Source organism: Pinus tabuliformis, chromosome 1_1, assembly GCF_031772625.1.
Source record: "Pinus tabuliformis cultivar Carrire ecotype Pingquan chromosome 1_1, CPIR1, whole genome shotgun sequence".
NCBI lineage: Eukaryota > Viridiplantae > Streptophyta > Pinopsida > Pinales > Pinaceae > Pinus > Pinus tabuliformis.
In genome coordinates, this window is record NC_142297.1 from 215,862,164 (window position 1) to 215,889,795 (window position 27,632).

The 27,632-nt window shown below is 37.7% G+C and overlaps 1 protein-coding gene across 1 annotated transcript in view; it reads left to right on the forward strand.

Moving 5' to 3' along the window:
- The window catches only part of DPMS3 (dolichol-phosphate mannosyltransferase-like protein), a 56,745-nt gene extending 31,527 nt beyond the window's left edge, over positions 1–25,218 (forward strand). The window contains exon 3 of the mRNA XM_089390590.1: positions 24,835–25,218. Coding sequence (XP_089246716.1) covers positions 24,835–24,900 — 66 coding nt within the window. The 3' untranslated portion in view covers positions 24,901–25,218. The remainder of the gene's footprint in view (positions 1–24,834) is intronic.
- The last annotated feature ends 2,414 nt before the right edge of the window (positions 25,219–27,632 follow it).

The window sequence follows — 27,632 nt, forward strand, 5'->3', positions numbered from 1 at the left end:
CAGCAAAGAGGCTGAGTTATCTTGAACAAATTGGCTGAGTTTTTTCTACTGGGACTGTGAGGTTGAGTTTCTTGTGCATAAAGTTCTTCTGCTGGGCCGAGCGAGAGAGAGGGTCGAGATCTTTTTGCTGTGTATTTGTTGGAGCAAATTCTTGCATGTCTGCTGTAAAAACAAATTCTCCTGAAGCTGAATAAGAAGCTCAACGTTTGCTGGTTTTCTCCACACTACGGTTTCCAGGGTATATCTGTGTTATTCTCTATTGCATGTGATTGGTTTCGTGTATTTTTGCTTCTGCTGATTATTTGGTTAAAAACCCAGAATGTTTATTGTTACAAATCAAATCAGAAAACATTGTTTAGTTCAGATCTGTGATTCTTTGTTGATATAATAAATTTGTAAAGAAATTAACAATGGTAACTTAGAAGTGGAACACTGCCAGCAAGAGACAAATGAGAGAGAGAGAGAGAGAGAGAGAGAGAGAGAGAGAGAGAGAGAGAGCACTGCAGAAGAGGAAGCTGAGGAGACAGGGACGACTGACCTTACTGACTACCACCAGCAGAAGTCAGGCTCTATATAAATGCTGGCATAATGAAGTAGAATGATTTCCTTGGCTGTAGTTGGTAATGCTACAGAACCCGAGAGCCAAATATTTTGTAAACACCTCTGAAATTGCTGATTAATAGATACTGAGCATCACAATTTGAAGCTAGTTTTCTCATTTTGTTTTCTAGGGTAAATTTCTATTGTCTTATGGTGTGATTCTTTGTTGTATGAATGAGTTTATTTATGTCTCATTCAGTTTGGGTCTTTAATAAGTTGTATGGGTGCCGTGTAAACCATCAGCACAGCCCAGAACTGTAGTGATTCTCTACCTTGAACTTTAATTAACCCCAATCTCACAGCCCAGAACTGTAGTGATTCTCTACCTTGAACTTTAATTAACCCCAATCTCCAATTTATTGTATCGTTGGAGTTTAATTAGTCGGTATGTTTGTTGCTGTGTAATCTCATACTGCATTGCATCTGGAATTCATCTTCCGTTTTAATATGGACATTAAACACATTGTTGGAAATTGTATGCGTTAGTTCTATCAACATATACCTACAGCCACCCACTATTTGCTCAAATGGTTTATTTACCTTTATTGATTGTGCCAAGGTTAATTGATAGCGATGGGAATTGCCTTGCTTTTTGTCTATCCGTTGAATAAGAATGGTCTGGTTGTGATTGACTTGGTGTCTGTGTTTAGCATTCCAAATGCTGCCACATACCCAGAGATCGATTCTTAGCTATATGAGTCTTTAGTTGGCATTGAATCTCAATTGTTGAATGTGTTAATTCACTAGCGATATTCGTATTATATTGGTTTCTTATGTGGGGAAGCATTGACCAGAGGGAAGCAACATTGTGCTGGAGTACATAAGCCTTGACTCAATTAATAATGTTAAATGTTTGTACCAATACAACTCAACCTTTACTGTAGAAATCTTATTTAGGGTAGTAAATATGAGATATTGGAAATACATTGTTTTATAAAGGTGTTCATGTTGGACACCAAAATGCATTCGTACTAGAGTGCAAATATAAACCTACAAGCTTTAGTAAGGAGCCAAGTGATGGGGAGGGTGGCAAGACATTTAAACTAAAGGGCTGTTCAAAGTTTGTTGTAGTAACCTATTTCTTATATTCGTACTAGAGTGCAAATATAAACCTACAAGCTATAGTAAGGAGCCAAGTGATGGGGAGGGTGGTCACTGGCAAGACATTTAAACTAAAGGGCTGTTCAAAGTTTGTTGTAGCAACCTATTTCTTATATAACCATAGTTAGAAAAAGGTTTGTTTAACTGATTAGTATTTTGAAAGGAAATCTAATCTCATAGACTTTTCATTTAACATTAAAACAAATATGTCATCCTATAGCTTGTTTAAGATGTTTACGATAATCTTCATCAAGTTATGTTGTTTTGGATAATAGGGCCTTGATTGATAGATAAGATAAGATAAGATGAGATGATTTTGTTAATGTCCACAAATGACCAAGGAAAAGGTTAATGGGACAAAAGAAGACAACTAATGGCCATATACTATGGGCTTTTGGAACACTTGTAGGTGCAAAAATGTTATTAAAAAAGGAGAGATACATGATGATTAAAGAGAGGAGTAGGAGCTAGGGGAAGCAGAAGTGAAAAAGCTTTAAGAGGCATGAGTTCCTAAATCAATATTGACATCGAAATTGGATAGAAAATAAAGGTGAAAATGGGGGAAGAGGTATATCATCTCCTTTTATTACTGTGAAGGCACTGATGAAAACCTTGATGATGTCATCTATAGAGTACCTTGGGCCTCAAGAGGAGCTTTGGAGTGAATTGATCTCTCTCCTAACTTTAGAGGCCAAGGGGAAGAACATCATGATGGAAGTCTCGTTACTTGATTGGACTTGGTGGGCAGAATTCTGTAGGGAGTGGGTCCAGATTTGAGGTATCCTAGAGGTGCGATGTTTCTTGGTCTGGTAGGAGAGAGTCTATTGTCTCATTGATTTGCCATCAATATGCTCTAAAATTGGGAACTTTCTTACTGCTTACTATTCTTAACAACTGAGATAGGTTGAAACAAAGAAGTAAAGAGCCTAACCATACTAGGTTTGGAGAGGCCACACAAAGTCTCCAATTTGTGGATCGTTGTGAAGAAAATCAGAAGGGAACCCCATCAGTCTCAAAACAAGTAGTAGAACCTCCCTCAAATCTTTTAGTACATGGGACATTTGAAATAGAGTGCTTCTTAGATTAGATCTCTTGGAGATGGTATAGTTGACAAATCTTTGATGTTGTGGTTTGCCTCGATTTATAGATTGTAGGAGCAAACTCACAACTGGTTGATGGAATCCAAAGGATACACATCCAATGGTGTCGAGTGTAGTTAGGGTGGACATGAATTGCTTGTAATAAAAGGCCATCTTGGGGTTGAAGGCCTATGGGGAGATCCAAGACCCAAGTGTTTTGAGAGTACATTTGATAGATATTATCTGATTGAATTCCAAATTCAAGTCATCACTTGTAGACTACTTATATTAGTTAATTTGATTGGTGTTAATATGGGCAACAAGTAAACTTGAGTAGATTTGAATTTTCCTTGTGGTCATTGTTGGCTAGCTTGAAATCCATCTTCGAGATGGTTGTTATATGGAGATCAAGAGGTGCATATCTTGAAGGGGCTTCTTTTACTTAAAGTGGTCAAGGGTCCACCTGGGTTCTCTTGTGTAGTTTCCCATTTGGTGCTGTGGGAACGTTGGTATAGGTAGGAGGGAAGAACGAAACAAGATAAATTTAGTTGCCAGAAATTAGGCATTCACTACCAACCATGAAAGCAGATACACAAATGTTCTATCATCAGGAATAGATGGTTATGTCTGTCTTTGAAGCTACACTACCCAGTGTAAACAGTTTTTGATATTTTAGGCCCTGGAATTGTACGTCACTATTTTTTGGATAAAGAAGTGTCTTGATGGCTATGGGTATGATTTGATTGCATTTAATTGGATCAATCTTGACATTTGTGATCAGAGAAAAACATTATGGTTTCATCACCCTTGTTATTATGAATTTAATATCTTTTACCAAAATCAACTACTTTCAAATGGTTGCTACCATGAAAAATTCTTTTGATGTTCACTATTGGCCTTCGAGACCATAGGGTGCCCGTCTTCTCTTGGGTTTGAAGCTGCATCTAGAGTTTTGCAGTAACATTACTTTGATGTAGTACTTCACGGACAACCAGATTAGCTTTCAGGTGAATCCTGGTTTACTTCCCTGATAAGACTCCCAACCTTTCTTGGCTATGATTCTTTCACATTTCAGACCCATCATTACCCTTTGCAAATTGTGAGTTTCAAATGGATGTTCGTGGATATGGTTTCATTCATTTCTTTTGGAACTACTTGACCTGTTCACTTGAAGAATATGGGCTTGTGCTACTACTGTTTTATGCTGCAATAGTAAAACATTGCCCATTGTTAGCAATTATTAAACTTACATGTGCATTTATAATTCCCTATTAGTTGATCCCTTCTTGGTAATATGCCTTAGCTGTCATTTTGATTAGAAGATGTGGTCATTTTTGTTCATTTGGGTAATTGTTAAGCCCTTGCCTACGATGAATGCTATTTGCATCGCAAGAAACATACGGCTTTTGAACAAGAATTCTGTAGGACTTTGTTAGTTTTAGATAACGATGGCATCTTCTGTGCTCAAAAGCAATTTACTTCAATTTTCTTATTAGCCCAATATCAATTTCCAGATTAGCAACCACATTAACATGACAATAAATGCAGATAGAACATAAATAAAACAGTAGAAGACAAGCCAAGACAAGAGGACACAAGATGTGGCACCAGCCAGGGACAAACCCCAATGTGGGGAAACCCTTTGATCAATTCTTCTTATTATTCTTCAAAAGTTCAGCAGAGAGAGAGAGTACAATATGCAATATTCACTTGCCCAATCAAAGTGAAATCTGTCCAGTCAAACAACAGCCACAGGAAGCCCTAACCAGAAAGTCAATGCTGGTCAACAGGGCAAAATTTATCCTCCAAATTAGCTCGGTCAAACCCAGTCAACTTGGCCTCCAACAGTTATCCGAATCAGCCCAAAACAGTCCCGGAAAACTCAGTCAAACTTAGTCAACGTTGAGTCAAACCTGTGGTCAAACTCTTCTGCAGTCAACACTGGTCAAACAGTATGGATTGCCTCGATTTATGTGTCCAGGAATGCGGCCTGCCCAAACAGAAATTAAACAAGGTCAATGCTGGTCAAACCTCCCTGAAATTCGGTCAACGCTGAAACAAAAAATCTTGTCTTTTTCTTTGCACGTGTGGAGAGAGAGGCTGCCCAGAAAAGTGTACCAACCAATCAGATGAGAGAGAGGTGTGTGAATGATGGATGTCCAAATGAGGCAAATGCACCTTCTATTATATGCAACATTGAGGATGAATAGACGTGACTGTTGGGCTTCTGAGCCTACATTAGATTGCTGGCCGACCTTGACAATTTGTCCATAAACGAAATAAATTCATAATTCCATTTGTACATGTCAAAATGAGATGATCTTTAGATTAATCCTACATCTCATGGAAAGAGGAACCCAATAAAAATATTAGCTGCATCATATGAGCCATCCAAGGTGGAGTTTGGCCCTAGTTGCCAAATTTAACACTCCCTCTCAACTACGAAGAACTCCACCTGCGAAACCATCTGACAATTAGTAGCATCTCTGTCATCCCTGCTTTGCTTTGCTGAAGCATGAAGAAATAATGAAGAAGAAATGATTCGAGAATGTATCATACCATTGTCCATTGACCTGAAGTCATTCTCCAATAATCGAGAGTGTATCATACTACTTTCCACTGACCCGAAGTCAGTCTCCAATAATCGAGAGTGTATCATACTACTCTCCACTGACCCGAAGTCAGTCTCGATTGGTCCCAGATCAATATCAAACATCCTAGCATAGGGAGTACGGTAGTACACGATGCGTCCATCGGTAGTACTATCGTCCCTATCTTCATTTCCCTACTCATTGGCCGGATGAGAGGTACTTCTCATGAGTCCCAAACTGCATGGGTAGGATGTGCCGGTAGGAGAAGGTGAACCAATCATCCTGCTCATATGCCATAGGAGAAGGTGAACTACTCACCCTATGCATATCTCAATATGGGGTATCACAGGGGAAGGTGAACCACTCACCCTGTACATCATACACCATTAAAGTGAACCACTCACCCTATGGTCGCTCATCGCTCCAAAAAGTACCCCAAGTCCCTCAGAGCTTCCAGAGCTCAACATTCATCTCATATGGGACCCTCATAAGAGGGTCTCTCCACGACTCCAAGTCGTTCATGGAAGGTTAAGAATTTGACCTTCCCCAAGGGTTTCGTGAGAATATCTGCGACTTGATCATCAGTCCCAATATGACGGAGCTTTATTGTTTCCCGTTGTACCATATCCCAGATAAAGTGGTACCTAATATCAATATGCTTGGAGTGGTCATGAAACACGAGATTATCAGAAAGACGAATCCCACTTTGGTTGTCGCAATAGAGCACAGTGGTATCCAACACATGTCCAAACAACTCACTAAAGAGCTTCCTCAACCAAATAGCTTCACAGGAGTCCATACTAGCATAAATGTATTCAGCCTCAGCGGTGCTCAAAGCAATCAACTTTTGCTTCCTGCTCATCCAGGATATCGAAGCAGAACCTAGAGAGAAGCAACATCCAGATGTGCTTTTACGATCCACCACACTGCCAGCCCAGTCAACATCAAAATAACCATGGAGCCTCACATTCCCAGCAGTGTATCTCAGTCCATAGTTGATTGTGCCCCAGGGATATCTCAAGAGATTCTTGGCAGCAATCCGATGTATGTGATGAGGCTCGACCATAAACTGATTCAGTGTATTCATTGCAAAACATATGTCCGGACGGGAGTTCACCAAGAACATTAGGGCCCCCACGGGTTGACGATGCTCAGAAGGATTTCCCAAATCGGGCCCAGCAGCACTTCTGCATAACTTCTTGAAGTTAAGTTCCATCGGAGTAATCATGGACTTGCAATCCACCATCCCAAATCTTTCAAGTAGCTTCACAATGTATTTTCCTTGAGAAAAAATCTCACCTCGCTTTTGCTAGACCTCCAACCCTAGGAAGTAATGCATCAATCCTAGGTCCTTCATCTCGAATTCAGTAGTCAAATCCCTCTTTAATTGATGAATAAGAGGGTCTGCACCTGTCAGAAAGAGATTGTCGTCATAAAGTACCAAGATGAGAGGTCTACCATTCTCAACCTTAAAATAAAGTTTCGGATCAACTTCACTTCCCGTAAATCCCAACTTCATCAGATAGCTGTCGATCCTCTCATACCAAGCTTGGGGAGCTTGCTTCAACCCATAGAAGGCTTTCTTCAACCTCCATACATGTGTCTGACGATCTGGAACTTCGAACCCCTCGGATTGTTCTACATAGACTTTCTCCGTAATTGAACCATGCAAGAAGGCGGTCTTGACATCCATCTGGTGTAGATTCCATCCTTGCGACACAACAAGGGCTATAATCGAACATATGGTGGTATATCGGGCAACAGGTGCAAATATCTCATTGTAGTCCACACTTTCCTTTTAACAGAAGCCTCGAGCAACAAATCTAGCTTTGAACTTTTCAACGCTTCCATCAACTCCATGCTTGATCCTGTAGAGCCATTTCGAGGTGACAACGGATTTGTCCTTGGGTCTAGGGACCACATACCAGACATCATTCTTCATAATCAACACATACTTTTCGTTCATAGTATCCTTCCAAGCTTGGTGCTTCACAACTTCTTCAAATGTGCAAGGCTTAGATTGAACAATGGTGCTCATAGCAGTTAAGTACCCTTGGTACTTATTCGGCTTCTTACTTTCACGAAATGTCCCCCTTGGTGCAACATGTCTCTTGGCATCTTCGAGAGTTTCCCTAAGCCATGAGGGTCTCCTTTTTGAGGAGGAGGGCTCATGAGGGGGTGGATCAATGGGATCCATCGGTTCGTCAACATCGGGCATCGACTCATCCTGTGGTTCTCCCTGCTTTCCTGAATCTGCTTCTTTGTCCTTCCTTGGAATAGGAAGGTTACTAATCTTTCCAAGGGCAGCGTCCTCATCGAAGGTGACATCACGACTTTTCTCCACTTCTCTTTGACCAGACACATAGATTCTATATGCCTTAGAAGTTTCACTGTAGCCCACAAATGTTCCTTTCTTCTCATAAGCATCCAATTTGCATCTCTTTTCTTTTGGCACATGAAAATATACGGGACTACCAAAAATTCTAGAGTGAGAAACATCAGGTTTCTTACCTGTGAAAACTTCTTTGAGAGTTTTGGAGTTCAACGCTTGATGAGGGCATCTATTTTGAACATACACGATAGTGTTTGCAGCTTCGGCCCATAGAAACTTTGGAAGGCTTTGATCATGAAGCATGGCACGAGTGGCTTCTATAATAGAACGATTCTTCCTTTCATCGACACCATTTTGCTTGGGAGTACATGCGGTAGTAGTCTCCCTCTTAATGCCAGCTTCTCTACAATAGTTATTAAACTCATTTGATTCATATTTGGTTCCATTATCGGTCCTCAATATTTTGATCTTCTTCCCTGTTTGATTTTCGAGCAAAGCTTTGAAAGAACAGAACCATGAGAATACTTTGTCCTTCTTCTTCAAGAAATATATCCAAGTTTTGCGAAAGAAATCATCCACAAAGATAGCATAATATAAGTATCCTCCCAAAGAGTTCACAGGCATCATACCTGACAGATCAGAATGAACCAATTGCAATATGTCAGTAGTCTTGCTATCACTTGAGGGGAATGGTCCCCTTGTATGTTTTCCTTCAGCACATCCCTGATAAACACCTTCATGTTCTACTTTAAATTCGAGCATACCTGTCACCATCTTTCTCACATTGGGTAGAGCCTTATAATGTAGATGAGCAAACCTTAGGTACCATAATTCAGATTGAAGGAATGTGTCACAAGACATAGCTCCCAATGGATTTCCTCCAACTTGATATAGGCTATCAACCCCGAATCCAAGTGCAAATGCATCTTTGAAATTTCTATTCCAAACACGTACCTTTCCATCGATGAATGCCACCTTGAATCCTTTATCCTCCATCGCCGAGATAGATACCAAGTTCTTCTTTAGATTAGGTACATATAGTACTCCTTGTAGATGAATGGTGTTACCTTTGATTCAATTGAAGAGTAACATTCCCAACTCGCTTCAAGAGATAGGGTATTGTCTCCAAGAATAATTTCCAAATTTGTATCCTTTTCAATCAGATTTAAAACAGCTTCCTTATACCCAGTGAAGTGCCTTGAGGCACCACTATCAATCAACCAATTTCCCAAGGTGTCCGGAGGAGAGGAAGTAGAGAGGGCAGATATAAGATAAAATTCTTTTTCTTGTTATCAACAACATTTTTCTTGTTATCAAAGCTGGCTGAGATCTGCCTAAGGTCGACTGTGTTCACCTTCCAAGGAGTATTTTATGAACAGACATCCGGTGTGGCAATGGGGTCCCCCCTTTCGCCAATAGTGGCCAACCTATACATGGAATACTTTGAAAAGAAGGCCCTGCCTGAATTCATATCCTTTGAAACCAGCCTGGTGGAAACGATTTGTCGATGACACCAATATAAAATGGACTCATGGTAAGGCAGAACTCGAAAAGTTTTTCACTCACTTAAATTCGATCTCTCCAGATATAAAGTTTACAATGGAACTTGAAGAAAACAAGAGCATTCCGTTTTTAGACGTCCTAATCATCAGAAAAGAGGATGGCTCTTTGGGCCATAAGGTTTTCAGGAAATCAACCCACACAGAGAGTTACCTCCATGCTGATTCCCACCATCACCCTGCACAGAAGGTTGGTGTTCTAAACACGCTAGCCATCAGAGCCCTTCGAATTTCCGACTCAGAGCACCTGGAGGAAGAGAAGAAGCATCTAATCTTAACTTTTAAAAGTATAGGCTACAAGGAACAGGAAATCAAAAAGGCCATAGAGAAAGCTGAAAGAAAGTTGTTGTCTCATGAGCCTAAGGCTCAAGACCAGCCTAATTGTGGTATTGTTTTTCTACCGTATATCCATGGGATTACGGACAAAATCGCTAAAATCCTAAAAAAGAAAAACATTATCACTCATTTCTCAGCTCCAGGTACTATCAGACAAAGTTTGAAGTCTGTTAAAGATGACATCGACAATCATCAGCTTAAAGGAGTTTATAAAATAGAGTGTTCCTGTGGAAAAAGGTACATTGGTGAAACAGGTCGCTCCCTCCAGACAAGACTCAAGGAACATGGCGCAGATATTAAGAACGAAAGATCTCATACTTCAGCCCTGGCAGAGCACTCCTTAAAAACTAAACACCATATATGTCTGGAAAGCGCATCAATTATCGCCAGGGAAGAGCAACATCAGAGACGAAAGATCAGAGAAGCACTTGAAATTATCAAACATCCTCATAATCTGAACAGAGATAATGGCGTGGAGATTAGCGGGAGCTGGCTTCCCTTGATCAAGGAAATAAAAATCGCAAGCGCATCCCCTGGTAAAGGCCTCAGCAGGTAAGTTATCCCTCTCCTTTCTTGTGTCTTCAATCTTTGTTTTCATTTAGATCTAAGTATAGAATTTCCATTAAATTCTAGGATTTATTAATTTCTTTATTGCTATTGAGTAATATATTAACCATTACATCAATTTATTATAAATATTAATTATTTATAATAATTAATATTAATAATTTAATTAAATTAATTAATTTATTTAGGAATTATTATTATATAATATTAATTTCATTTTAGTATTAATATTCCCTAGGTATAAAATCAATTTCATATTAGAATTAATATTTCCCTAGGTATAATATTAATTTCATATTAGAATTAATATTATTTCATTTAGATCTAGGTATAAAATTAATAATTAATATTTTAACAAACTAATAAAACAAATTAATATTAAATCAAATTAATTCTATATATTAAAATTAATTTTAAAACAAATTAATATTATATATAGAATATTAATAAAACATATTAATATATTAATTAATATTTCCTTAGGTACAAAATTGATTTCATTTTAGAATTAATATTAATTTCATTTAGACCTAGGTATAAAATTAATAAAACAAAGAATATCATATCAAATTAATAAAACAAATTAATGAATCAAATTAATATTAAAACAAATTAATACTTTATATTAAAACAAAATTAATATTAAAACAAATTAATATTATATATAGAATATTAATAAAACAAATTAATATATTAAATTTTTTTAAAACAAATTAATATAAATTTATTAAAATTAATTTTAGAATTAATATTATTTCATTTAGATCTAGGTATAAAATTAATAATTAATATTATAACAAACTAATAAAGCAAATTAATAAATCAAATTAATATTAAATCAAATTAATTCTATATATTAAAATTAATATTAAAACAAATTAATATTATATATAGAATATTAATAAAACATATTAATATATTAGAATTAATATTTCCCTAGGTACAAAATTAATTTCATTTTAGAATTAATATTAATTTCATTTAGATCTAGGTATAAAATTAATAAAACAAATTAATATCATAACAAATTAATATTAAAACAAATTAATACTTTATATTAAAACAAATTAATATTATATATAGAATATTAATAAAACAAATTAATATATTAAATTTTTTTTTAAAACAAATTAATATTAAATTATTTAAAATTAATTAAAATTAATTAAAAATTATTTCAGCCGACAGTTTGTTATTCTAAAAGTTTTATCCTCATCACTATTTATTATTCTTTGCTGCTCTTCTGTCATCATCATTCTCATATCCTGATGATGGATCCCATTTGGGATTTGAAACGTTGGTACAAAAATGTTAAAACTGTGGATTCTCCGGTCAGTGATTCAAAACATTAGATTCATCATACCTGGTGTTTCTTGATCTCTTGGGAGGGCGACCATTTCCATGTTGAGTAGCGGGAGCATTTCTTTTTCCTCTGTTGTTGAACTTCCCATTCCTTTGATTGTTGTTGCCCCTGAAAATTTTGTTGTGGTTGTCATCATCATAAGGTGTATCCCTTCTATTAGGACACTCTAGCATAGTGGCCAAACTTGTTACAAATGAAGCATCTTCCCTTCCTTCCATTTTTGAAACTTGGCCTTCCATGACATTGCTTCTTTGAACCTTCATTGTTCTTCTTTTTAGCATGAGCGGAGAATGCAGTAGGATCATTCCTATTTGAAGGCATATCCAGTTCCATCATCATCCTTGTTTCTTCTTGAGAACATCTAGTCAACAATTCTTCAAAACCTGGAACCTTGTCATTGTTAAGAATAATAGCGTTGAACATGTGCCATTCACGAGGGAGTCCTCCAAGGGCAATGAGAGTGAGCTCTCTATCAACAATAGCTTCTCCAATTGAAAGAAGATCATTTTTAATCTTGGTAATTCTTATGAAGTAGGATTGAAAAATATTCACCTCTTCCCTTCTTGATGTCCTTCAACTTGTTCTTGAGAAAGAGAACTTGGTTTGCATTGCTAGCTTTGAACATGCCAACCAACCCGTCATACATTTCCTTAGATGTGTTCAAATTGGAGATGTATGCAATCGAATGCTTGCTAATAGAATCCCTGATAATCTTCTTTGCTTTGACTTCACCCTTCTTGTACTTTGTCTTCGTGGCAGCCAGTGCATTTGAAGGAGGCTCATAAATCTTTCCCTGCACATAATCCATAACATCATGCTCTTCCAAAGTCAAATCAAGAGACATCTTCCATGCATGATAATTAGACTTATCATTGAACTTGTCATTAGGCTTGAAGTAAGATGCGGAGGTGTTAATCTTAGGATAACAATGGTATGTTCTATGCTTAGAGCAATTTTACTTCAATCTTCCTTATTAGCCCAATATCATATCCAGTATAGCAATCACATCAACATGATAGTAAAATGCAAATAGAACATAAACAATAATAGTAGAAGACAAGCCAACACAGGAGGACACAAGATATGGCACCAACTAGGGACAAACCCCAATGTGGGGAAACCCTTGATCAATTCTTCTTATAATTCTTCAAAAGTTCAACAAAGAGAGAAAGTACAATTTACAATATTCACTTGCCCAAACTGATCAGTGAAAACAACTGAAACAAAAAGCTGTAACCAGAAAGTCAACGTTGGTCAACAGGGTTCAAATTGACCTCCTAAATAGCTTGGTTAACCTTGGTCAACTCAACCTCCAACAACAAGATAATGCAACCGAAAACAGTTTGAAAATAACCAGTCAAATCTGGTCAACAAAAGTCAATGCAACAACTTAAATTAGGGTAGTTAACGTTGGTGGGGTCAAATTGCCTCGGTTTTTGTGCCCAAAACATCGGCCTACCCAAACAGAAGTCTCCCTCACAAAACCAAAGTCAAATAGGGTCAACGATGGTCAAAGTCAACCTCTTGAAATTTTGGTCAAATCTGGTCAACGCAGCAGCTAGAAAAGTTAGTCTTCCTTTCGCACATGTGGAGAGAGAGAGGCCCAGAAATTCGTACCCAATCAAGATGAGAGAGAGAAAGATGACTGAGATGAGATGCTAAAATGAGGAGGCACCTTGTATTTATATGCAATGTTGAAGGCTGGAGGAGGCTACTTTGATGGCTGGCCGACCTTGACAATTTGTCCATAATCAAAATAAATTCATAACTTCATTTGTAGATGTTAGAGTGGGATGATCTTTAGATCAATCCTACACCTCTCGGAAAGAGGAACCCAAGAAAAATATCAGTTGCCTCATAAGAGCTGTCCAAAGTGATTTTTGGCCCTAGTTCCCAAATTTAACACTCCCTCTCAACTAGGGAGAACATCATCTACCAAACTGTCTGACAATTTCTACCATCCCTATCACTGCACTACTCTGCTGAACCATGAAGAAATAAGAAATGAGTGAGAATGTATCATACCATTCTCCACTGACTCGAAGTCAGTCTCCAAGAACAGAGAGTGTGTCTTACCACTCTTAACTAACCCGTAGTCAGTTTCCATTGATCCTAGATCAATATCAACATCTTAGCATAGGGAGTACGGTAGTACACAATGCGTCCATCGGTAGTACTATGGTCCTTATCCTCATTTCCCTACTCATTGGCCAGATGAGAGGTACTTCCCATGAGTCCTAGACTGCATGGGTAGGATGTGCCGACAGGAGAAGGTGAACCATTCACCCTGTACACAGTGCACCACTAGGGGAGGGTGAGTCACCCTATGGTCGCTCATCGCTCCAAGAAGTACCCCAAGCCCCCCGGAGCTCCCAGAGCTCACTATCCATCTCATACAGGACCCTCATAAGAGGGTCTCTCCACGACTCCAAGTCGTTCACGGAAGGTTAAGAATTTGACCTTCCCGAGGGGCTTCGTAAGAATATCGACGACCTGCTCATCGGTCCCAATATGATGGAGCCTTATTGCTCCTCGCTGTACCATATCTCGGATAAAGTGGTACCTGATATCAATATGCTTGGAGTGATCATGAAACACGGGATTCTCAGAAAGACGAATCCCACTCTGGTTGTCACAAAAGATCACGGTGGTATCCAACACATGTCCAAACCAATGTTGTTAAAATCGCGATATTATCGTTTTTTCGCAATTTTTCCAGCAAAAAGATAAAATCGCGAGTAATACTCGGACTTTTTTTTTATAGGAGATTTTTTCGATAAAAATCGCGGGAGGCTTGGGCAGCACGATTTTAAAAGGGAAAAACACGATTTTTGTTTATTCATTTGGACAACATAGCGCGTAGAGGGGTTTGGAGACTTGGAGTGTTGGAGAGGCTTGGAGATCTTACCATTTTGGAGCTAAATCAACTACGTGGAGGAGAAAATCAAAGAGTGTGCTAAGGAGGAGACCGATTATCTCCATAAAAATGGTATGGGCACCATTTTTTTTTTGTTTTCAGTGTTTTGAAACTTTGTTTTTGTTTTTTTTCAATGTTTTTGGTTGGGTTTGGAATGGGGTTTTGACATTTGTCCAATGTAATTTTTTTTAGTTTTTTTGGTTGGGTTTGGAATGAGGTTTTTGACATTTGTCCAATGTATTGTTTTTTTAGTTTTTTTGGTTGGGTTTGGAATGGGGTTTCTTAAATTGTATGTAATATTTTTTTAGTTTTTGTACAATGTAAAAATTAAAATACTAAATTGTAAGTTTGTAACTTGTAAATACTAAATTGTAATCCTTATTTTCCCATAGGTTCACAACTTCACCGAAACACCATTCAAGTTTTCAACTTCAAAGTTCAAAATCAAACATGCCAAGGAAATTGGATCCTTTCTGGGAATATGGTGAACCTAATGCTCTGAATGATAGACTAAACTTGACTTGCAAGTTGTGTGGGCACCATATGTTCGGGGGGTGTACAGATTGAAGTATCACCTTGCAAAAATCCCTGGATTTGATGTAGGGCCTTGCAAAAATACAAATCTTGAACTCATCCAAAGAGCCATGAAAGCATTGGAAACTTTAAACCAGAATAGAGAGGCCAAAAAAAAGTGAAGAAGCAACTAAAAAAGTCAGCTGAACAAACAAGTGGCACTGGTTCTACTGCAGCATCAACGAATCCGGTAGCTGCCTCATCATTTTTTGTTCCTCGAACCACACCTGGTTCACAACCATCTATCAATTCAATGCTAAAAAAAATTGAGAAAGAACAAGCTGACAAGTTGCTAGCAAAATTTCTCTTTTGGAATGATATTCAATTCAGCATTGTAAGGAATAATCCATTTTTCCAAACTGCTATTGATGTTATTGCAACTGTTGGCCCAGGGTAAAAAATCCCTTCTTATCATGATTTCAGAGGTCGGATTCTTCAAAATGAAAAGCTTGACTGCACCAAAAGATTGGAGGATTTTAGGGCATCATAGGCACAAACAGGATGCACTGTGATGTCAGATGGTTGGACTGACCAAAAGGGGAGAACCCTTATAAACTTCTTGGTTAGTTGTCCCAAGGGGACTATGTTTATCAAATCTGTTGATGCATCTGCACAAATAAAAGATGCAAGAACTTTATGTGATTAGCTGGATGTGTTTATTTTGGAGGTGGGTGCAGAAATGTTGTCCAAGTCATAACGGACAATGCTGCAAATTATGTTGCTGCTGGCAGGATGCTTATGGACAGACATCCTACTTTATTTTGGACGCCTTGTGCTGCACACTGTATTGATTTGATGTTGGAGGACATAGGGAAAATTCCCTTTGTCAAAGATATTGTTGAGTCATCCAAAAGCATTACAAAATTTATATATAACCATACATCTGTGCTTAGCTTGATGAGAAGATTTACCAACAACAAAGAGTTAGTGCGCCTCGCCATTACACGGTTTGCCACCAGTTTCATATCTCTTCAATCCCTATTGAATTCTATGTGGGATGTGAAGAGAATGTTTCTTTTAGAGGAGTGGCGTGCTTTGCCAATGAGCCGCAAACCAGAGGGAGAGGTCGTATGCAGACTAGTTTCATACCAAGAAGACTTCTGGGTGGGAGTGCAGGAGGTGTGCGCCATTACTGAACCTTTGGTAAAGGTTCTTCGGTTAGTTGATGGTGAGAAGCCCGCAATGGGCTATTTGTATGAGGCCATGGACAGGGCCAAAGAAGCCATTCGGGCCTACTATGATGATAAGGGAGATGAGGGGTTTCAGAGACAACTCCTCCTATGGGGAGTGGTTGATGAACAACACACTCTATCGTCCCATTCATGCTGCTGGGCTTTTCTTGAACCCCACATTTTCTTATGCATGTGGGTTTGTATTTGATGCTGAGATCATGGATGGATTCTTATCCTGTGTCCAAAAGATGGTGCGGTCTCTAGCAAAACGTACAAAGATCTCTAAAGAAATTGAGACATATAGCATGGCAGGTGGCACATTTGGCTTTGACATGGCTGTGATTGATAGGACGATTAAAATGCCAGGTATTTTTTAGTTTGTAACTTTGTTTCAAATTTCATTGTCTCTTCAAATTCCATTTTTTTCTTATGTTTATTTAAAATTTTATTTGTAATTTTGTTGTAGATGCATGGTGGAGAAGGTATGGTGTTAGGGTACCCCTTTTGCAAAATCTTGCCATTCGAATCCTCAGCCAAACATGTAGCTTCTCAGGATGTGAGCGCAACTGGAGTGTATTTGAAAAAATACACAACAAGAAGCACAACAGTTTAACACTTAAATATTTAAATTTTAAAATATTGCAAATTTCCAAATAAATTTTTGAATTCATTAAACAATATTTTTTTTTATAATTATTAATTATTATTTCATGATCTTTGTACAGGTTGGAGTCCCAGTGACTTAATGACATGGTCTACGTCTACTACAATCTTTGATTGTGGGTGAGGCAACTTGAGAGGACACCTGATATGGAGGCCATCTCATTGGATGGGATTGACACCACTGCTACATGGAGGGTTGAGGCCGAGAGGCCTCTCATGGAGTCTGCTGATGATTGGTTAGTGCAGGATGTAGTGGAGGAGGAGGAGTAGGAGGAGGAGGAGGCCAAGGAACAGAGGAGGTGACACCACCTGCCCGAGCTACCACTGCCACCAGTAGAGGACGTGGTCTACCTCCTATAGCTCCTACTTCTAGTTCTTCAGCTTCTAGAGCACAACAGACTGCACTGCCAACTCCACCAACACCAGCATCTACATCTAGAGGGAAAGGGAAAGCTATAGCATTTTCTCGCAAAAGGGGTAGAGGAAATCAATAGTATTAGTTATTTGGTTCATTTCATTGTATATGACATTATGACTCATGATATGAGATACATTATTATATTTTTTGTTGATATTTTAAGGCTGAGTTGGGACTCAGGAGTCAGGACTTACTATTCAGGACATGATTCATTGTTATGTGTGATTTTAGCACTAGAAATGATATTAAACATCTTATATATTAGTTCTTTTATCATATTTATGTGTCAATGTATTTATTTTAAGTTGTAGATGGTTTAGATATGAAAAAAATTGAAAAAAATGAATATTTTTGTACCAAACGATTTTTTCCTCGCGCCGATATTATCCCGATAACGATTAATGCAACATTGGTCCAAACAGCTCACTAAAGAGCTTCCTCAACCAGACAGCTTCATAGGAGGCCAAACTAGCAACAATGTATTCAGCCTCAACGATGCTTAAAGCAACCAACTTTTGCTTCCTACTCATCCATGATATTGAAGCAGAACCTAGAGAGAAGCAACATCTTGATTTGCTTTTGCGATCCACCACACTGCCAACCTAGTCTGCATCAAAGTAACCATGGAGCCTCACATTCCCGACAATGTATCTCAATCCATGAGTGATTATGCCCCGGAGATATCTCAAGAGATTCTTGGCAGCAATCCAGTGTATATGATGAGGCTCGACCATACACTGACTCAATGTGTTCACTGCAAAACATATGTCTGGACGAGAGTTCACCAATAACATCAGGGCCCCTATGAGTTGACGGTACTTAAAATTATTGCCTAAATCGGGCCCGACAACACTTTTGCATAACTTCTTGAAGTCAAGTTCCATCGGAGTAGTCACGGATTTGCAGTCCAACATCCCAAATCTTTCAAGTAGCTTCACAACATATTTTCCTTGAGAAATGAAAATCTCCCTTGGCTTTTGCCAGACGTCCAACCCTAGGAAATAATGCATCAGTCCTAGGTCCTTCATATCAAATTCAGAAGCCAACTCTCTCTTACATTGATGAATAAGAGGGTCTACACTTGTCAGAAAGAGATCGTCCACATAGAGTACCAAGATGAGAGCTCTATCATTCTCAACCTTAAAGTAAAGGTTCAGATCAACTTCACTTCTTATAAATCCCAACTTCATCAGATAGCTATCGATCCTCTCATACCAAGCCTGGGGTGCTTGCTTCAACCCATAGAGGGATTTCTTCAACTTGCATACATGTGTCTGACGATCTTGAACTTCAAACCCCTCAGGTTGTTCCACATAGAATTCCTCCTTAAGTGAACCATGCAAGAAGGCAGTCTTGACATCCATCTGGTGTAGATTCCATCCTTGCGAGGCAGCAAGGGCTATAATCGAATAGATGGTGGTGTAGCGAGCAATGGGTGCAAATATCTCATTGTAATCTACACCTTCCTTTTGAGAGAAGCCTTGAACAACAAATCTAGCCTTGAACTTCTCAACACTTCCATCAACACCATGCTTGATCTTTTAGAGCCATTTAGAGGTGATAGCAGATTTGTCTGGGGTCTAGGGACCACATCCCAGACATCATTCTTCATAATTGACTTGTACTCTTCGTTCATAGCATCCTTCCATACTTGTTGCTTCACAACTTCTTCGAATGAGCAAGGTTCAGACTGAATAATGGTGCTCATAGCAGTTAAGTACCCTTGGTACCTATTAGGCTTCTTGCTTTCACGAAATGTCCCCCTCGGTGCAACATGTCTCTCGGCATCATCGAGAGTTTCCTTCAGCCATGAGGGTCTCCTTTTGGAGGAGGGCTCATGAGGAGGAGGATCAGTGGGATCCATTGGTTCTTCAACATCGAGAATCGGCTCATCCTACAAATCTCCCTGAGTTCCTGCATCTGCTTCTTTGTCCTTCCTTGGAATAGGAAGGTTTCTAATCTTCCTTAGGGAAGCATCCTCATTGAAGGTGACATCATGACTCAACTCTACTTCTCTTTAACTAGGCACATATATTCTATATGCCTTAGAAGTTTCACTGTAGCCCACAAAAGTTCATTTCGTCCCAGATGCCTCCAATTTACTTCTCTTTTCTTTCAGCACATGAAAGTATATGGGCTACCAAAAATTCAAAAATGAGAAACATCAGTTTTCTTACCGGTGAAAACTTCTTCGAGAGTTTTGAAGTCCAATGCTTGATGAGGGCATCGATTTTGAACGTACACAACAGTGTTGGCAGCTTCTCCCCATAGGAACTTTGGAAGTCCTTGATCATGAAGCATGCCACGAGTGGATTCTATAATGGAATGATTCTTCCGTTTAGCAACACCATTTTGTTCAGGAGTATCTGCAGTAGTAGTCTCCTTCTTAATGCCAACTTCCCTACAATAGTCATTTAATTCATTTGACTCATACTTGGTTCCATTATCGGTCCTCAATATCTTGATCTTCTTCCCTATTTGATTTTCCACCAAGGCTTTGAAGGCACGAAACCACAAGATTATTTTTCCCTTCTTCTTCAAGAAATATATCCAAGTTTTGCGAGAGAAGTCATCCAAAAAGACAACATAATATAAATATCCTCCTAATGATGTTACAGGCAACATACCAGATAGATCAGAATGAACCAATTGCAAAATGTCTGTGGTCTTGTTATCACTTGAGAGGAATGGTCCCCTTGTATGTTTTCCCTCGGCAGATCCCTGACACACACCTTCATGCTCTATTTTGAATTCGGGCATACTTGTAACCATCTTCCTTGCATCGGGTAGAGCTTTATAGTGAAGATGAGCAAATCTCCAGTGCCATAGTTCGGATTGAAGAGATGTGTCGCAAAACATGGCTCCGAGTGGACTTCCTCCAACTTGATATAAATTGTCAACCCTGAATCCAAGAGCAAATGCTTCCTTGAAATTTCTTTTCCACACATGTACCTTTCCATCGATGAATGCCACCTTGATTCCTTTGTCTTCCATCGCCGAGATAGACACTAGATTCTTGTTTAGGTTAGGTACATATAGTACTTCTTGAAGATGAATAGTGTTACGTTGATTCAATTGAAGGGTAACAGTCCCAACTCCCTTCACGTGATAGGTGGCATTGTCTCCAAGGATAATTTCCAAATTTATATCCTTCTCTATCTGATTTGAAAGAGCTTCTTTGTACCCGGTGAAGTGCCTTTAGGCACCTCTATCAATCAACCAATATCCCAAAGTATCCGGAGGAGAGGCAGTAGAGAGGGCAGATATAAGATAAAATTCCTTTTGCTTAGAATTTACAACATTAGACTCATCATACCTGGAGTTTCTTGTTCTTTTAGAAGCTCGATCATTTCCAAGTTGAGTAGCGGAAGCATTCCTTTTCCCTTTGTTGTTGAACCTGCCATTCCTTTGATTGTTGTTGTTGCCCTTGGAATGACTATGATCATTATCATGAGACATGTCCCTTCTATTTGGACACTCCCTAGCATAGTGACCAAACTTGTTGCAAATGAAGCATCTTCCCTTCCTTCCATTTTTGAATCTTGGTCTTCCTTGACTTTGCTTCTTTGAACTTGCATTGTTCTTCCTCTTGGCATGAGCGGAGAATGTAGTAGGATTATTCCTATTCGAAGGCATCTCCAATTCCATCATCCTTGTTTCTTCTTGAGAACATCTAGTCAACAATTCTTCAAAACCTGGAATTCTGTCGTTATTGAGAATAGTAGTGTTGAACACATGCCATTCGGGAGGAAGACCTCCAAGGGCAATGAGAGTGAGCTCCCTGTCAACAATAGCTTCACCAATCAAAAGAAGATCATTTTTGATCTCGGTAATCCTCATGAAGTAGGATTGAATATCCTCACCTTTTCCCTTCTTTATATCCTTCAGCTTGTTCTTGAGGAAAATAATTTGATTTGCATTGCTAGATTTGAACATGCCAACCAACTTGTCATATATCTCCTTTGATGTATTCAAATCGGAGATGTAAGCAACTAAGTGCTTATGAATAGAATCCCTGATGATCTTCTTGGCTTTGACTTCACCCTTCTTGTACTTTGTCTTAGCAACAGCCGGTGCATTTGAAGGAGGTTCCAGAGTTTTTCTCTGCACATAATCCATGACATCTTGCTCTTCTAAAGTCAAATCAAGAGACATCTTCCATGCATGATAATCAGACTTATCATGAAGCTTGTCATCATATTTGAGGCATGTGGAGGCCATTGAGACTTGTTCTTGATCAGTGATTGCTCCTCTTAGTGATTGCTCTTCACTCTTGCTTGGGCTTTGTCTTCACCTCAACTTTGATACCATGTTAATTTTAGGATAACAATGGTATGTTCTATGCTTAGAGAAATTTTACTTCAATTTTCTTTATTAGCCCAATATCATATCCAGTATAGCAATCACATCAACATGATAGTAAAATGCAGATAGAACATAAACAATAACAGTAGAAGACAAGCCAACACAAGAGGACACAAGATATGGCACCAGCTAGGGACAAACCCCAATGTGGGGAAACCCTTGATCAATTCTTCTTATAATTCTTCAAAAGTTTAACAGAGAGAGTACAATTTACAATATTCACTTGCCTAAACTGATTAGTCAAAACAACAGAAATAGAAATCCCCAACCAAAAGTCAACGCTGGTCAACTGGACTGAAATTGACCTTAAAAACAGCTCGGTCAACCTTGGTCAACTAGCCCAAAAACAGTGTGAAAATAACTAGTCAAATCTGGTCAACAAAAGTCAATGCAACAACCTTAATTAGGGCAGTCAATGCTGGGGTCATATTGCCTCGGTTTTTGTGCCTAGAATAGCGGCCTACCCAAACAAAAGTCTCCCTCACAAAATTGAAGTCAAACAAGGTCAATGCTGGTCAAAGTCAACCTCTTGAAATTTCAGTCAAATCTGGTCTACGCAATAGCTGGAAAAGACAGTCTTCCTTTTGCACGTGTGGAGAGAGAGAGGCCCAAAAATCCGTACCCAATCAAGATGAGAGAGATAAAGATGAATGAGATGCTTAGTAGCACGAAAGAAACGTTTTGGAGTTTTCGAAATGGGTATGTTTAGAAACGTCACATCCCAAATATGGAAACGTCAGCCGAAACGTCAGCTGAAACATCATATATGTATTGTTTAGAATCTTCGGCAAAATCACATAATCAATCTTTTGTCGACGCGTTTCTAACCAACCAGTGTGGTTCATCGTCAGGACAAGTTGAAGAACTGATCCGGCTCAGCTTGAATAAATAGAGTGTGCAGAGACCCCAACGGCTAATTTTGACCTGATGATCAAAGTCAAACTAATAATTTTATTATTAACAGAAACATACTATTGTTAGTTAATTGAAAATAATAAATATAATGTTTAAATATAATGGTCATTATATTTAATAAAAACCTATATTTATTATTATTCCTAAATTAATTAATTATAAATAAAAAGTATTAAATTACTATTAATATTTAAAATTTGGTAACTGTGTATTTATTTAATAATAATTGTTTATATCTGAGGATCCAATGGTAAAGATATAATGGTTATTAATGAATTATGGTAAATTAGTCATGGTAAACTACATATAATGGTCATTAATAAATTATATCTTTATAAAACCTATATTTATTAATATTCCCAAATTATTTAACTATAACTAAATGGTAATAAATTGCTAATGTTCTTAGAGTTTAGTTACAATAGGTAAAGGTACAAATCCAATAAATTATTATAATTTTTTTTTTTTTTTAATTGTAAAGGCCCATTCGAAATTAAAATAATAAGTAATAAACAATAATCTATATTTTCTTAATGATTTATAGTTCTAATATTCTTAAAGAACAATAAATAGTATTCTAGTTATTAGAAATATAGGTTATACCAATAACATTAAATGAATATACTATTATTAATAAACATGTACAATAATTATGGCATTTACCTTAGGTAACTATATTCTAGAATTTTAGGGATTTAACTAGAAAAGTGGAGAGAGACGCTGCCCAGAAAAGTGTACGAACCAATCAGATGAGAGAGAGATGCGTGTGAATGATGGATGTCCAAATGAGGCAAATACACATTCTATTTATATGCAACGTTGAGGATAAATAGATGTGACTGTTGGGCTTCTGAGCCTACATTAGATCGCTGGCCGACCTTGACAATTTGTCCATAAACGAACTAAATTCAGAATTCGATTTGTACATGTCAGAATGAGATGATCTTTAGATCAATCCTACACCTCTCAGAAAGAGGAATCCAATAAAAATATCAGCTGCATCATATGAGCTGTCCAAGGTGGAGTTTGGCCCTAGTTTCCAAATTTAACAGACTTGATTCTTTCACATTTCAAACCCGTCATTTCCCTTTGCAAATTGCGAGTTTCAAATGGATGTTCGTGGATACGGTCTGAATCATTTTTTTTGTAAGTACTTGACATGTTCACTTGAAGAATATGGGCTTGTGCTACTACTGTTTTATGCTGCAACTGCAAAACATTGCCCATTGTTAGCAATTAATAAACTTACGTGTGCATTTATGGTTCCCTATTAGTTGATTTCTTCTTGGTAATATGCCTTGGGTGTCATTTTGACTAGCAGATGTGGTCATTTTCCTTCACTTGGATAATTGTAATTCGTAAAGCCCTTGATGCTATTTGCATTGCAAGAAACATATGGCTTTTGAACAAGAGTTCTGTAGGACTTTATTCTTTCACATTTCAAAACCCATCATTTCCCTTCGCAAATTGTGAGTTTCAAATGAATGTCTGTGGATATGGTTTGAGTCATCTTCTTTTGTAACTACTTGACGTGTTCACTTCAAGAATATGGGTTTGTGCTACTACTGTTTTATGCCGCAACTGCAAAACATTACCCATTGTTAGCAGTTAATAAACTTACGTGTGCATTTATGATTCCCTATTAGTTGATTCCTTCTTGGTAATATGCCTTGGGGTCATTTTGATTAGCAGATGTGGTCATTTGTCTTTGGTTGGACAATTGTATAGCTCTTGATGCTATTTGCATCACAAGAAACATATGGCTTTTGAACAAGAATTCTGTAGGACTTGATTCTTTCACATTTCAAACCCATCACTTCCCTTTGCAAATTGTGAGTTTCAAATGGATGTTTGTGGATATGATTTGAATCATTTATTTTGGTAACTACTCGACCTGTTCACTTTAAAAATATGGGCTTTGCTACTACTGTTTTATGCTGCAACTGCAAAACATTGCCCATTGTTAGCAATTAATAAACTTACGTGTGCATTTATGGTTCCCTCTTAGTTGATTCCTTTTTGGTAATATGGCTTAGGTGTCATTTGGATATGCAGCTGTCGTCATTTTTCTTCACTTAGATAATTGTAAAGCCGTTGTCTATGATGAATGCTGTTTGCATCACAAGAAGCATATGGCTTTTGAACATGAATCCTGTAGGACTTGATTTTCTCACCATACATGATTAATGTCCCTATGAGCTCAGATGCATTTGTTATTCTGGTATTCCAACCCTCCAGCTTTATTTTAGCATTTGGGCTAACTTTCGCATGGTACATATGCAGGATGTTGCTGAGGCCAAGGCGTTTTTAGAGAAATCTGGGGTGGATGTCAGTTCTCATGATGGTTAAATAAGTCACACCATCTACATCTTGGATTTATACAAGTTATTGCCTATCTAATGTAACAGCAAATTATCGTGGTTCTAAAGAATATGCAGAGTCTGAAGAAGTGAAATAAATTGGTTGGAGATAAATGATCAGTAGATAGTTTTAAAATCATTTATTTCCTGGGAAGCCATATTTTTGTAGTTTTTTTTTTCTGTTTTTTCAGTTAACACCAATGTTGTAAAACATGTATATGGCAATAACTCAGCAAGGGTCTGCAAATAAGTTTTGAGAAATAATTGAAAGAGATTGGGAACAAACAAAATCTCTCCTTTTTTTTAATACTAAGGAATGGTCTGAAAAATAAAATTGGAGAGGAAACTGCAAAACAATTGCAATCAACAAAAAGCTCTCTTTTTCTTGAGTACTCAGGAAGGGCCTGACATAAAATTTGAGAAAAAAATGAAAAGGAAATGGCAGAAAACAAGTGTCTTGTTTTTTTTGAATACACAAATAACCAGTGATTCTGGTAACGCTAATTTGAACCAAGAAGAAATCTATCCGTTGGTCTGGCTACCATAACAATTGGACCTGTTCATTGCATGATATCTATTTGGGTTCTTTAATTTTCATTAAAACCACCTTTATATTTATTTTGCATTTTCCCTTTTAATAAGTTATTTGTATTTGAAGTGAAAGTTCTTATGGCAAGCAAAAAGTACTTAATTTGCTATTCATTGTTCTCAAGCTGTCTAAATAAAGCTTAATGTTTTGCAGAGAACTGGGACAAAACACCAATAGAAGTCACCAAACAAGGGTTTGTTGAAGTTTCACAATTAAGAAACCTGAGATTATGCAGAGTACCATCTATTATTAAACTGTGCTCATGCAATTCACTTTCTTTCCACTTTGTAAAACTCTGATTATGGTGCTTACTCAGATTTTCTCCAAGGGGTGTATGTATGACTAGTCATGAAGTGCTTAGGGCACATGCTTCTATTTCAACCATAGAGTGCTCTTTATGTTTCTTTTAGCCTCTTCAATAACATTTATAAGCATATCCCGTAGCCTCGTATAGGATCCATGCTTTTGAGGCTATTGAAAACATAGGGATATTGTAGACCCCAAATATATACCTTTATTTGGGCAGATAAGGATTAAGGCGGTCTTAAAACTATGCTTTCCTTGCTTGTCAGAGAAAATAGTTTACATTATTCCATGGGTGCTTACCCTTTTAACACACGTGCTTTCTTGGATCCTAAGAATTTGGCACTGTAAATATAGTTCGATATAAGTTGTGCATCAAAAGACCTTTTATAAATGAGTACATGTCAAAATAAATCATCTTTAAAAATGGCTCTCCTAGTGATCACTTCCAAACCAATAAAAATGATTTGCCAACCAATAAAAATGATTTGCCATAATTCTTCTCTTATGAACTGGGTTGATGCCAAATAATAATTTCTATTATATTAATAAAGAGCAATGAAAATGAGAAGAGAATAAATAGAGGAATGAAAATGAGAGAAGAATAGGGGATTGTGTCTTTGTCCTGCTTTTTTATTATTCTTGTGTCATATAGTCTGTTAATTTTAGTTAACAATGGTATGATTTATGCTTAGCATAATTACTTCAATGTATTTTTAGCAACCCAATGACAATTTCCAAATTAGTTTCCAATAACAATCACATTAACTATAAATCACATTGATAATAATTGTAGATATAACATAAACAACAAAATGCAAAGGGCAAGCCAAGACAAGAGAATGCCAGATTTGGCAAATCCCAAGGAAAAACCCCAAGATGGGGAAAACCTTTTGATCAATTCTTCTTATTATTATATCAAATGTTCAGCAGAGAGAGAGAGAGTACAATAAAGTCAAAATTGACTTGCCAAATGATGATCAAAGCAGTGCGACCAAATCTGTAATTTTCTGCAATAATCAACAACCATAACCAGAAAGCCAATGCTGGTCAAGTCGGCAACAATCTTCTTTGGAGCTCAGTCAAAGGTAGTCAAACTCAACCTTCTAAAGTTGTCAAAGTCAACCCAAAACAATCACAAAATCAGTGGTTGAACTGGGTCAAATTTTGCACTTGAAGTCTACGGTCAACCTTGGTCAATTTTCTCAGAATTTCTTGGCTTTTGTGCCAGCAGATGCAACTCTCCAAAATTGAAATTTTGATCAAAAAATTGCAGTCAAATTGTTAGTCAAAGTGCTTGGTCAACACTAGCCAAACCTGCAACAAAAGTCTAAAATTTCGGCTTTATAATTCTTCCTCCAATTTGTCCTTCTTGCCACACGTGTGAGAGTCTAGAAAAGATATGCCCAATACGTTGTACGAACTAGTCAGAGGAGAGAGATGATTGTGTGTGATGAGATGGTGCCAAATGAGGTTTGAGGTCTCCCTTATTTATGCAAATCGATGAGGGTGAAGTGACATGTATCTTGGGCTTCATGAGCCTACATGATGATGTGGCCGACTTTGACAATTTGCATATGTGGGCATAAATTCAAAAACATATTGTTATCCAAATTTGATGATCTTTAGGTCGATTTTGGTCCTCTTGAAAACATGAATTCAATGCAATAATCATCTCCATCAAGTGAGATGTCCAAAGTGGAATTTGGCCCTAGTTGCCAATTTTAACACTCCTTAACTAGGGATAATTTCACTTGCCAATCCATCCATCATCATGACTCCTGCCATCATGTACATCTCTGCATCCCATCTCAACTCTGCTGAACACT